Source organism: Botryllus schlosseri, chromosome 4 (genome assembly GCF_051294905.1).
Source record: "Botryllus schlosseri isolate E-star chromosome 4, Bs_hap1, whole genome shotgun sequence".
NCBI lineage: Eukaryota > Metazoa > Chordata > Ascidiacea > Stolidobranchia > Styelidae > Botryllus > Botryllus schlosseri.
The window spans coordinates 6,321,086-6,334,641 of NC_137239.1; the positions used below are offsets into that span (position 1 = coordinate 6,321,086).

General features: G+C 41.1%; 1 protein-coding gene across 1 annotated transcript; it reads left to right on the forward strand.

Moving 5' to 3' along the window:
* The first annotated feature begins 3,486 nt into the window (after nucleotides 1-3,486).
* On the forward strand, nucleotides 3,487-8,963 carry LOC145437933 (uncharacterized). Its single transcript, XM_080315305.1, has 3 exons — nucleotides 3,487-3,514; nucleotides 4,460-5,281; nucleotides 5,963-8,963. The coding sequence occupies exons 1-3, from the start codon at nucleotides 3,487-3,489 to the stop codon at nucleotides 6,436-6,438; spliced, it is 1,326 nt and encodes a 441-aa protein (XP_080171431.1). The 3' UTR covers nucleotides 6,439-8,963.
* Nucleotides 8,964-13,556: the final 4,593 nt, after the last annotated feature.

Consider the following 13,556-nt stretch of genomic DNA (forward strand, 5'->3'; position numbering starts at 1 on the left):
CTGCATAGTGGATTTGTGACTCTTAAGAGGTTAAGAGAGTTACCAAGTAGGCTACGGTAGATCTTGGATAGGTTCTGCTTGAACCAGTTCTATCTGCATGTTACAAAATCTTTATGATTATCGCTATCAGCGTTATGCCTTTGTACAATGAAATGCAGGCTACAATAGTTTATGTAGGGTAACCATACGTCCGTTTGGAGGATTTGTCCTCCTCTTTCAGGTTTTTCAAAATGTCCTCCGAGGACGCCTCAACGTCCTCCTTTTTGAAAATTCGTCCTCCTTTACAGCTTTTACAGCTATACGATAATGTATAGATGCTACTGAAAATCGGCATAAATGACGGGAGCGGGTCATTCGGAGATCGAACGAAAGTGATGACCTTTTTTTTAGTCAACACCACTAAATTCACGAAGAAAATTGGTAGTCGCACGAAAGTGAAGACCTTTTTATTTTAGTCAAGTCAGCCAAATCAGTAAATATTGCAAAATTGGCTGCTTGTTTTCAATTTTGAGCAAGCAAGTGTTACGATTTGGCAAAAGTGTCGTCCTTTCCCGATTGCAAAATATGGCAACCGTAAGTTTATGGGACTGTTCTGGTATGACAAATTCGTATCCAGCAGTGTCAGATGTGTGAAGAGGCTTTTGAACTTCCATCCATACAATTGTGACTTGTGAGCAAGGTTCTGGAAAGCATGTCTAGGATCAAGAACAGATTTACTGCCTGACTACACAACGTGATTTACAAGTGTGCCATTCCAAAACACTGCCTGAAATAAAATTACTCGTGGGGAGGTTTCGGACTCACCGATCGCAGGGAAATGATCTTTGAAAATTTAAATACATTGTCTGTTGTGTCTTCTCTTACACTTTATTGCGAGCACCCAAATTTTGTTTGTTTATTTTGAGGTTTACATGGTGTTTGTCGACTACTATGGTCATTTACAGCAGACCAATTGTTTTCATTTTCATTCCTTAGCTGCCGACTTGTAGCACGGCCCACTTCTAGGCTTTCATAAGACACTGCTTACTCGGTTGAGATGGCGAGGAGGAGCCATCTCAACACTTAAGTAGGAATTCTTGAGTTGACCTCGGTCGGACTCGAATCCGGTGTTGGGATGACTCGAGTCAAGACTCAGACTCGAGTCACCTTTTTCGTATGACTTGACTTGACTCGAGTCACTTTGGTAAAATGACTTAACTTGACTTGACTCGGCGTATCAGAAATGTGGATTGACTCGTGACTCGTAGCAAAATTCACGAGTCAATTTCAAGTCATCAAGTGGTCCGTGTCGATAAAAATCACTGTATCCAGCATAATGTTCGGATTATTCGCGAAACTCTATACTTCATCGGTTCGGATTCAATGACCACTCAATCTGTATTTCAGACGGCTAGCAAAATGCAATGTCGTAATCATGCTTCATACTTCGAAAAGGCAACTTGAATTGAATTATGACTTGACTCGTGACTTGACTTGACTTGACTCGACTTGACTCGAGTCACCTCCAAAAATTTAGTGACTTGACTTGACTCGAGTTACCTTCGAAAATCGAGTGACTTGACTTGACTCGAGTCAAAATGTGCAATGACTCGAAATGAATTGTGACTCGAAGGTAGTGACTTGATCCCAACACTGCTCGAACCCGCAACCCTTTGGTGTTGAAGCTGTGGATTATACCATTGCGCTATCTCGCCACAGAGTAACACCCAAATTTACTTTACGGGGTACGCTATTAATGCGGACAATTCGAAAGGGTTGACAATGAAAAACAGTTTGAAAACTCGTGTGCTAGAGTTGGCAATAGTAATGAAAACGAGTCCATAAAAGTCTAACGCTATGAACACTATCAATCTGTTTAAGTTTGACCGTATTTATTCATAACATGATTTCAAAATACCTGTTTCAGCCTTTACATACAGTTTACTCGAATGCGTATAAGCTGGTAACGCGCCGATAGCTAGGGTAACTGGTATTGTGAAAGACGGGGGAATTCCCGAGATGATTCCCACGGGCCACGTGTTTCGAAACCATACGAAACTGTTTTGACACTTGATACTACAAACGCAAGTACACGTATTTTCGATATATCAATACCCTATCACCTGAGCTGGCCAACGTAACTGCGATGCTGAAGACCTCTTCTACTCAAGGACATCTATTATTTTACAAGATCAAGAAAATCTACATCAAGCGCGTACCTGGGAAAGTCTTGGTGTCAGAAATATACAGGGTGAAATCACGCTGAACAATTCGTAATAACAACATCATCCTTCATGACTATTACGCAATCATTGCCCGAGGACTCTATTGATAAATACCAATTGTGAATTAGAAATACGAGCTGACCAAAGAGTACATTTAACTAGAAAATGATCGATTGTTAACAGCAGTATTGAAAAACTGTTGAAGTATAATATATCTGTAATATGCCGCATTCAACGTCTGAATCCATTCGCGGACCGCACTATTGTAAAATAGGTATTATAAGCAAAGATGAAATCTTTTTGATTATTTAGTCACTCGAAGATGAAATATAGATTTAAAACAAATCTAAGATTGATTGATTTGATGATAACATACACGCGTCCGCAACATTAAGAAGATTTTATATGCTGGTCATCCTCGACAACCAATTTGTCAAAATTATGCATGGAACTCGGTTGTACGTTATAGGATTATATTTAAGACAAACGAAGGTTTTCTTCAAACGTTGTATAATTATGCCACAATTGTATATATATACTTTCTTAAAACATGTAGTAAAAGCCTACGGACGATATGCACCTGATTTAGTTGACGTATACGTCATGGAGTGGCTTGAACCCTCGAAATAGTCGTCGGTTCAGCAGTTATAACAAGTAGATATAGATCATTGGTACGAAATGGGTGTTCTGATGATGATGACCGCCATCCGTAAAATGCTGTATGACGAGGTAGTTCTGGTAAAATATATTTTTGGTCTGTTTATGACTGTGGTCGGAAGCCCTATACGTGGAAGGAGCCATATTTACCCCATATTAAAAAAAAACATGTTTAAAAGTGGATCTTGTTTAAAACATATTTTTATTGTTTTTTTGTTATTGTTATTTTAAACATGTTTTTAAAATGATTCTTGTTTTAAATGGAACCCTAGTTGTGCCGATTCTTAGATTACGATCAGATCCCGATGGAAATGAGAATCTGTGAGCGGGAGTCTGTTCATTGATTATATACCTTAATCTACATTTACTTAAACTTTCCCTGTTTTAATAAGTCGGAACTATAAATTGGGAAATGCCCATACAACGTATTGCGAAATTTATGACTTCCTGTTACGAACTATCTATGATAAAATAACCCTGGCCACCAACCTGGTATCTTTACAACCAAAGTGAAGGTGTCGCAGATTATATATATAGTCTAAAATCCCTGGAAAATCGATCTGAAAGACGATATAATAGTCCGCAAACTTAAACTTTGCATTGCAAGCCGATCACTTCATACAAGATGGCCGGACATCCAGCGGGTGCTGAAAGTAAGTTAAAAGCAATAGCAAATAATACTTACAGCTGTCACGACATTTTTACATTATTTATTCTATAATATGGCAGCGGTCTGAATTTTGAATTATAGTATACCTGGAAATCTAAAGGAGGAGTTCGTTTTACTACTGGCCAGAAATTATCTAGGTGCCATTTATAGTGTAATGAAACTTTTGGTAGTCATCATATATGTTTCTTAGTAAACTACGGACTTCCATGATATCTCCATATATTCTACCACAGAAATGTATATTACTTGCTTTTACGCTGCTATCTGTGTACTGTACAATCTAAAGCCTAACATCACTTCAGTGAATGTCAACTCGACTGTAATACTAACACAAGCAACTGATGTACGCAGATGTCACAACAGCACAGAATCAAAACATTAAATTGTATAGAGAAGCTATTGAATGTGTACAAAAGGTTCACGCTTCTCACTGCGTTTAACAGAACAAATGTCCCATCGCCTTTGTAACAAGCAGAGAGTACACGAGATAATCCATGCCACTTATGGGGATGCACTGTCTCGTTCCATCTACATTGCAGTATAAAACGTGTCGTCTTTGACTTCTTCAAAATTTATAATGCATTAGTGGCAAAGAAATTCTAGCGGAGCGTCTAATGATGTCTACCCTGACGGGTACGCCGATTAAACCAATGCAAGGTGGGCACTATGCGGGATATTTTAATCAACTTCATCTTATAGGCCTACATGAACCGGTAAAGTTCATCTCTATAGTCACTAACCATACCAAACGGATGTATCACACCATCAATTTTAAACTTTTTTACTGGATCTGTCCTAAAATAGTTGAGTGGCCATGTCCTATAGCCTATGGCAATTGACAATCTCACACACCAGAGAAGCCGAAATACTCTCTCAGAGCTTCTGAATCTCTGTAGCTAACGATGAGGATCTCTTTTCCGCTGTGCAGATCTGTTCAGAAGACGCAGTATTCCCGGCTATGGTTGCGAGGAAGCTGCAGTGATCCTGGAGCGTCACAGAAGCCAATATGGAAACTCCTTACGAAACGCTTCACAGACCGCGGAAACTGAAATTCGTTTGGCAAGAGGAAGAGAAACACAGGCCATACAGGCAGTGCGGCATATCATTGCACTTGAAGCTCATGATGCAAAGAAGGTGCATAGAATAGCCGAAAATTACGGACCTTGTGGACGAAACACGGCATGTCGCCTCCAGGTCTTAATATTATATCAGTTAGCAAATGAGCTTCATCAAAACGAGGATCATAATGCTGAAGATAGATTGAAGTGGATAAAGATACTAGTGGCAGACATACGCCTTCAAGCGTACGACCTCGGTAGTGAACCATACCCGTCTTCGAAAAGTGCTGCCATCGCATACGGCGCCAAAACAGCGGAAACGCTTCTCCAGGTCCTACGCGAGATTACGGATAACAGCGAGTACCAGAATGAAGAACTGACAGTACAATGTCACTATAGCATCGGTGATATCTACTTCAGATGTGGCGAATATACGACTGCGTTACAGTTCTTGCGAGACGCTGTCGACTTGTCAGTAGGCATCAATTACGAAGATGACAAAAACTATGAGCAGCTGTTCGTCCTACGCTGGACGCTCGGAAACTGTCATTATCGGTTGAAACATTTCGTCGAAGCGGAAGAATGCTACAAGGCCGCGATTGGATTGATCCAGTGGTTTCCGAGTATCGCAGAATGGTGGCTTGTGATTTTAAAAGAAGATTGGAACAAAGCATTGGATAAACTAGGAGAAGGTAGGACGATCAGAACATCCTCAGATAGTATAAAGCCACGCACAGAGGCGATCAGTGACGAAATTATACTTCTTCAGAGTAGGCTAATCATAATTAGTTTGCTACTATGTTGTAATGTATTTGTACATAAGTAGAGCAAGATTGAGCTTTTTAGATTGCCTGCCCACTGACTGAACTTCAAATGACGTCCCACTTCAGTGCACAGAAGTAAAATAAATTTTGTAGCAACATGATGCAATATCCGACCACATAATGCAATGTGTGCCCTCATAGGTCTGTGACTGTAATGTTATGTAGGCTAACCGTATAGTTTGCCTCGCTTACTTAGTGCTTCACCGCTTAAATTGGCACTTATTTTTTAAAGTATACAACAATATGACTGTATAACTCAAATATGACCTAATCAGGAAAATATGACTTTATATGACTTTATAATTTTCCTAATATACCCCATAGGGATGCGGTTTTTACGTTAAAATTGATTGCACGACTTACTGATGCATTGAAAAAATATGACTTTAATGACTTTAAATGGCCCTAGTCATTATACTCCGGGGCGATATTCTCTATTTTCAGTCCGTATTTACTTTATAGTTAAATTAACGTTAGTTCAGTCGTTATCAGGGCAGGTGTACAGCCATTTCGAGAACCATCATAAAATTTGATTTTCATATTACACAGAAATCGTGAGCTTTGAGACGCGGCTGAATATTAGAAACATTCCCGAAGACCAGGACGACCTACGTCGGAAGATCACAGAACTCCAAAACAACTCTACTCTGGAATCAGCCCTCATAGTAGCGGAATGCCAAATGCGTTTATGCGAAGAAAATATCGAATGTTCTTTCGAAAGAGTTCGGGATATGGCTCTCCATGAAAGTATGAGAACATCCACACACCTGCAAAGGAGAGCAGAACGATATGATCTGCGATGTGCATCGCAACGGGTGTCAGCCCTAGTACTGCTTGAAATTTCATTTCGCATGTTCCCACAAGGTGCACGTTGTATTCATCAGGTGGCGAAACGGATCACAGAGATTGCAGTGGATGTCTTCCTGATTTCATACGAGTTGGCAGCGGAAAGCAAGGCTTCTTCGCAAATTATCGCTGTGTCTCACGGCGTCGCGTTAATTCACGATTTGGGTCAAGTATACTAAATGCCCGGAAAGAAGCCGTGGTCAGTAGGGAACACGGGAATTGAGATGTGGTGTGATGCAGTATGTATTTATGTATGTTTCACGTGGGCCGCAATTTGGCCGGAGCTTAAGATTATTTGTACTATATACGGAACAGATAAATTTAAAGCCCGGAATAGGAGAGAAGGTGCATTGATTGTGAGCTATCTGAAGAAGGATATCCGGGACTTCGTTAGGTCTGGACCAATCACGACATAAGTGCAATACCTCTTCTCACAAGGGGCGTCAATCAGCCAAAACTGAAACGAGCTATTGCCTAACAAAAACTAGGTAAGCGCCGACTTGCGTGCAGGGATTTCGACGGAAGACACTTCTGGCGAGCTAATGATTGTGGGGATAAAAACCCGGGCCATTCCAGCGGCTTCACATTACACTGAACTGCCTCATATTATGGAAGACAACGGTGAAATTAATTATACCGATCGTTTGCGCGCACATTTGATAATGGAGGGATCATATAAGGTAAGGCGAACAAATTTATAACCGTCATACTAAGTCTGATTTCAATAATAATAATATTTGTGTGCGTGCATTGTTATCGCAAGCATAAGTCCGCTTTCTCCGCAAAATATTTGCGAGTGGTATTAGTGCGTAATAATGCGAGAATGTGGGGCACAATAATTTCATTTCGCAGGAGGTCAGCGGTGAATATAATCATCATCACCATTGATTTATTAGCAATTTTTGTCGGTTCAATGCTCCGCGGAAATGTGATACAATGAAAAGATAACATTTTTTGCGCTTCTCGCGATTTACCATGACGTATAGTTACTTGATTTTGCGAAACCCACGAAAATATATACGGCAGCCTAATATCGTATGAAACTGTTTTGATGCTTTAGTCTGGGAGGGTGCGCTGTGCAGCCTGTGGGACCGCGAATATTTTATATGGACCAGCATTTTTTGCGCTTGGCATTTTCACGTTAAGATACGCACGTTTCGAGCAAAATGCGACTGCTGCATGTGCTGTATGCGTTGCCAAATGATTGGCGGCGATAGAGCATCGAAATACAATAACCACCGCGTGTTGGCCTAAACTTTCGACATTGATATGTCCAGGGCGCCGAAATCAGGGGTATATAGAGTTCTATAAGTCCCTGGCCGAAATGACCGACGCGTAGCTTGAGCCGCACGTCCCATATGAGATCCACACAAATAATGAGTCCCGTGTCGAAATGCGAATTTTGAATTGGGTTGGTCTCACGAAAGGATATATTATTTTAGTTTCGCCTGATACGTGTAAGCAATTTTAATATGACTGGAGCAAAGACAACCTTTACCGCTATACCGCGATCTTTGGAGCTTTGCAGACAAATCTAGTATCAGACCAATAGTTACATCAAACCAACTTCCTTGGTACAGGGGTTGAGACATTTTTCATCATGAAACCATCTCTTCATAACATCTTTGATCGGCCGGTCGCTTATTGGCTATGGTACCGAACACAGTAGCCTTGGAAACGATCAAGGTAACCACTGAAGATCGGCCATTACGGGACTAAATTTAAATGATGCACAATTGCACATATTACGTACATTAGACGGTATAGGTCTAGTATGGTGGGGACCAAAATTTATACCTTTCACGACCAATACTGTAAGAATAACTGACGTAACCAATGCCGGTACCATCTGCAGATAGGTGGTCAGTGTGATTCCTTACTTGAAACATTAAAAATGAAAATGGTTGGCACGCGGGTTGGTAATATTTTACATTTTTAGATATTTTGGCATGCTGCATACGAAAGGTTGACGGCACCTGGACTGGTGTTTATTTAGTGGTGTCTGCTTGTGTTTCGACTTGGGTGCGGGCATGCTCGTCGGCTGTCGGATGGCCGGCGGGATGCTATTCCGCACGTCAGGTCCGGCATGCTTGATGGAGCGATGATCTTTTCGGTCGATCATGTGATGTTTGGGCGGCGTGCTGGACGCGCGTTGTGTTGTGCTTGTGCGCTTTTGATTCCGAGGTGAAGGGGTCATTGAAGTGTTCGGGGCAGTGACCGCAGTGGGAGAATAATTATGAGTGTTAACAAAATGAGCCGGTGGAATTTATCGGCCAATACGAATATTGCTCACCAACTTGTGCAAATTCTAGAATAACGGCTAGACTTGGAAATATTGGGGTAATTTAGCACAGAAGTCACGCAAGCAATAATCGCGTGTCGATAATCTTTTGTTTTCTAGTTTGCTCGTGGCTATCGTTATAAATAATTGATGAATATTCCGTTCGTGGTGACGATCGTAAGCTTCGTCGTGCTGCAAAGCTGTAATATCCGAATTCCTCAAAATGCGCTGCAGGATGGGCTGTTATTTTTCGCTTGCTACTATCGGATCGCTCTAAATAATTAATGAATATACTACTCTCGATGATCATCGAGATTTTCGTTGTATTTGAGACTTTTACGCGGAGTACGAATTATATAATTCCCAAATTGCCGGGGATATTAATTCTACGATTATTACCGGCCCATATAATAGTACAACAAGAGAAGAATCAAGCTCGGTTAATAACTAGATACAGTACATATTCACAAACAGGGGAATTATTACGCCTTTACGCCAAATACTACTCATGTTGCTCCATATCATGGTATCATGCGCACTAAAACCACATGGGGCCTAGGATCTGATATGTATAAGTTTGTATAAATGCAAACTACTCGCCTGCGCCCAATAACATAAGTCAATAATGCCCAAAATAGATTTCTACGAGGGCGAGATTATTCCATCAATGGAATGAGGCTTGAATTTCAGTGATCCAGACGCTTGAAAAACGCGTAGAAGCGTCAGACATGCGATCCGCAGAATGATTTATTCCAATGCGTGAAACAAGTTTGAGTATTATAAAATGTTTACACAATTCGACGTAGGTTTTAAAAAAAATACTGATATCTTGAATCCAAAATACCCCTTAAAGATAGCAATATGTTGAGCATATTCGTGGCTAGAATTTGAGATCGAAGTAACATAATCCAACAGCGATAAAGCGGTTTCGCTCTAGTATAAAAGATAAATCAGTAACAAATAGCTACGGCGGACCACATGGATATCATAATAGTGTACAGCGATATTTATGTGGTCATGTTTCTGTAATACTCCTGGATCGGTTGCATTTGAACCTTCAGTGTTCATCACAAAGCATGTTGCGATTGTCTAAAACTATATTACGATCTAGGAAAAAATCACTGCCTTGTATCTTTTGTCAGGGCCGTCGTTTTAGCGGATGCAATAACTATATTTCCCTGGCAAATCGCCGTATTGTGTGCCGATTCTGTTGTTTGCGCATAAACGTATTGATATAGTGGGGCTCGAGAAAGTAGCCAGACCCTTACGCTAGACCGGGTGTGGGCAATTATTTTCCATCGCGGGCCAAATCAAAAGCGGCAAAAAACGTTGGTGGGCCGTAACAAAAGTCCAGACTATGGTCCGCGGCGTGCAGTTTCATCTCTAAATTGAAATCAGAATTATATTGTTAACACATGTCGCGAAGTGGATACTTAAATATTGGGCTGCGTCCCCAGCTCTGTGTGGCTTGGTAAAGTAGCCTTGCTCTTTTGCTAAGCTTCGGTAGCAGGTGCGCATCAGCCGCGGGTATGTATTCACTGCATGATTTGTTATCATAATGCCGACCCAAATTATATTCATTGAGCTCTGAGACCTGCTCCATGCCCACTACAAACCACCGCAGCTTTTATTGCTTATCATGACATTGTTTGTGAACGAGAACTGATCCACTTGATTACCGATTTGGAAACATATCCCTTCTCAAATTGAAAACCATTCTTACAATGCGTAATGTTACAATGACAACCAGAAGGTTTAAACTGAACTATATGGAAAGAGTGAATTCTTGTGACTCCAAGGCTGCTCAAACTTCGCCAAACACATTGCCGTTATTTTGTGTCTTAATTACGCGTGCCAAGTACGTGGACAGCATAATCTTGGCATATTGATGAACATGCTCCAAGGTGAACTGGTTTCCTGTTTAATTAATAGTCTTTGATTTAATCATACAAAAATTCAGCAATGTCTGAGCCATCATTGCGGTTTCCGCAAGGGTATTGGTGGACAGATGTCGTGGTCCGAACAGATGTTATTTTTTCTCATACTCTACTCCTAAGGGACCAGGATCATTGACATCTGTTAGGTGAGGTAATTAGTTACCGCAGCAGAATGGGGGATGTGCATTAAAAGCTTGTTACAGTTGAAATGTAACATTTTATAACATCGTGAATCTGGTATAGGTCCGTCCCGAAGCGTAAACTTGCTTAGTCGTCAGACCATATATGATGCGAGCATGGCACACCCTCTAAAAGTCTTCGTACACATTAGGGTATACGGAACATCCAGTTGGGAGCCCGCGCTTATACAATTGATCCACTATGGCAGTGGTTCTCAACCGCCGGTACGCGAGTAGTAGTATAGATCGGTCGTGAGGTGGGTGGGGTTCTTATGGGCGGGTGGTGACTCGCCTGAAAACCGGGGGTGGTGACTCGCCTTTTTAGACCCCCCTCTAGGCGGTGATTCGCCATGTGTTCTTATGGGTGCGGTCGTGATTCGCCCTTTCAGGTATAGCTCGTGGCGGTGATTCGCCGTGAAAAGTCGTGGTCGTGACTCGCCTTTTTTGCTATAGGCGGTGGCGGTGATTCGCCTGTCGTGTATTCTTACGGAATCTGTGGTGACTCGCCATGTGTTCTTATGGGTGCGGTCGTGATTCGCCCTTTCGGGTATAGGCATCTCTCGCATATCGTATTGAAAACTCGGGGTCGTGACTCGCCTTTTTTGCTATAGGGGGTGGCGGTGATTCGCCTGTCGTGTATTCTTACGGGATCTGTGGTGACTCGCCATGTACTCTTATGGGTGCGGTCGCATGCGGCTATTGCGTCTTATGGCGGGGGTGACGAGCGGCTCTTATTTCTTACGGTGGGGGTCGCATGCGGCTATTGCGTCTTATGGGTGCGGTCGTGATTCGTACTTTCGGTATAGACTGCGGGCGGCATGTCGTACTTTCAGCAAAAAAGGTGTGAAATAGTTTGCTAAGTCTAGGAATCACTTGCAAGGTAATATTTTGGTATTTAGTTTACCACAGAGCCGGCGTAGACGGTGATTCGAATATCAACAATAACAACGGTCACAAATTAACACTTCAAATAGCTGTGAAATAGTTTGCAAAACCCCGCGATCGCTGACAAGATATTGTCCCGGTCATAACCATCTTTCACGACTTGGTGTCATAACCATACCGATCACTCACGCGGTGAAATTTTCGTAATCAGTTTGACACAGAACTTGATTTCGCTGGTAAGATTTAACAAGTAACGAATAACAGACCGCCAGTGTCGGTAACTTGAATAGCGACAAATTGTCACTTATTTCCGCTCTAACCCTAATCCTCTGTGAAGTGAGCGCTTATTCAAAAGGGTGTGATATAATTTTAAAATCCGACGACCACTCACCGGATAATGCTTCAGACATAGCAATCCCTCAAGCCCGCTCACAAGGTAATATTTCGGTAATTAGTTTGTCCCAGAACCGTCGCAGACGGTGATTCGAAAACCAACAATTTGTCACTTGCCCGCGATCGCTATATGTTTCACGCCTCGCGAAAAGTGGCTGACTTTAGTTGCGTGATAAGATCCATGAAAATATTCAATCGATGTGTTAGTTTGTCAACTTGAAATGTAACTCACTACACAAATCAAGTTGAATCGTATTTGAATGTATTGATTCGCCCCAACTCAAATCCTATTAACGCGATCTGTTGAATCGAACGTAACCTGAATATTACTGACGCCAACATTCACCCTCATCGGATCATTCACACATTCCACGCCGCTGTTTTAACACTTATAGAATCAATACCAACTATCTCTGACCCGATAATATTCAATCATTTTGGTAATTTGCCAACTTTAAATCCCTTCGCGGGATGTACTAAAGGTAAATCCAAATAATCCAGAATGAAATATTTGGACTTTGACATTGTGCGAATTGAAATAGGTTTGACAAACATGACTACCAACTTTCACCCAGTCACATTTCAAGATTATACTTTGAAACAATCCTTGAAACTGACAACTCTATACACGACTGAGTTTTTCATTTATCAAATAGAGTTTCAGTAAATACTATCGCGATATTTTAATGTGTTACTACACACAATAGAATCAATCAATGAAATAACACCTGTTGTAAATATTTCTAACTTGACAACCACTTGTGCATACCGCGATCGACTTGTGACGCGATGAGTTAAATCGGAATATTTCAATCTATTTGTCGAAACCTTGAACAAACTATCGGGTTATTTTTTGTTGCAATCGAGTGAACGGAAATAGTATTACGTCTCGACATCTCGCCATCTTACCATATTCAAAGAGTCAACCACGAAAACATTGTCAAGTAAATCCGTTACCCGACCAACTCAAGCAGTTAGCCAAGCATACACGAGTCCATACAAACACTAAAACCTAAAATCCATAACAAGTTCGGATGTATTCGTATCCCTACGCATCTTTTTTAATCAACTTGAAAAGTCGTTACTATTCTGTAAGATAGAGGGATTACTACGCGGTATATTCTGCAAGACAAACTAATTACTACTCGGTATATTTTGTGAGACAAAAGTAATTACACTTTGGTACAGGGGACTTGAGCTTAACATAATATGTTTGAGTATACGAGATTTGAAAGTCTGATCGACGTAGTTGCGACTTCATTTCTTACAATCGAACGCTGGTGTTACATTGAAAGTTATCATGCTGTAAACATAAGGATTGACACATCGATTTAACATATGTAATAGTTGATCATGACTTGATTATTAAATTATTCGCGTTAATTAGACCCGGCGTTGTGTTGAAAGTTATGACAGCAACAAACTTTTCAGTACCAATGTTATTAACATATTAAGCTGTAAAACTATGCGTGTCTGAAATGTTCTTGAATGGAAAATTATTCCACCTTGGTACATATCACCCTGCGTATCGCGGATATCAGAAAATATTTTACAAATGTAATTGTCCCCACTAACCAAGACTAAAGATGAAACAACAATTTCCTTTGTTAAACAATAACCGG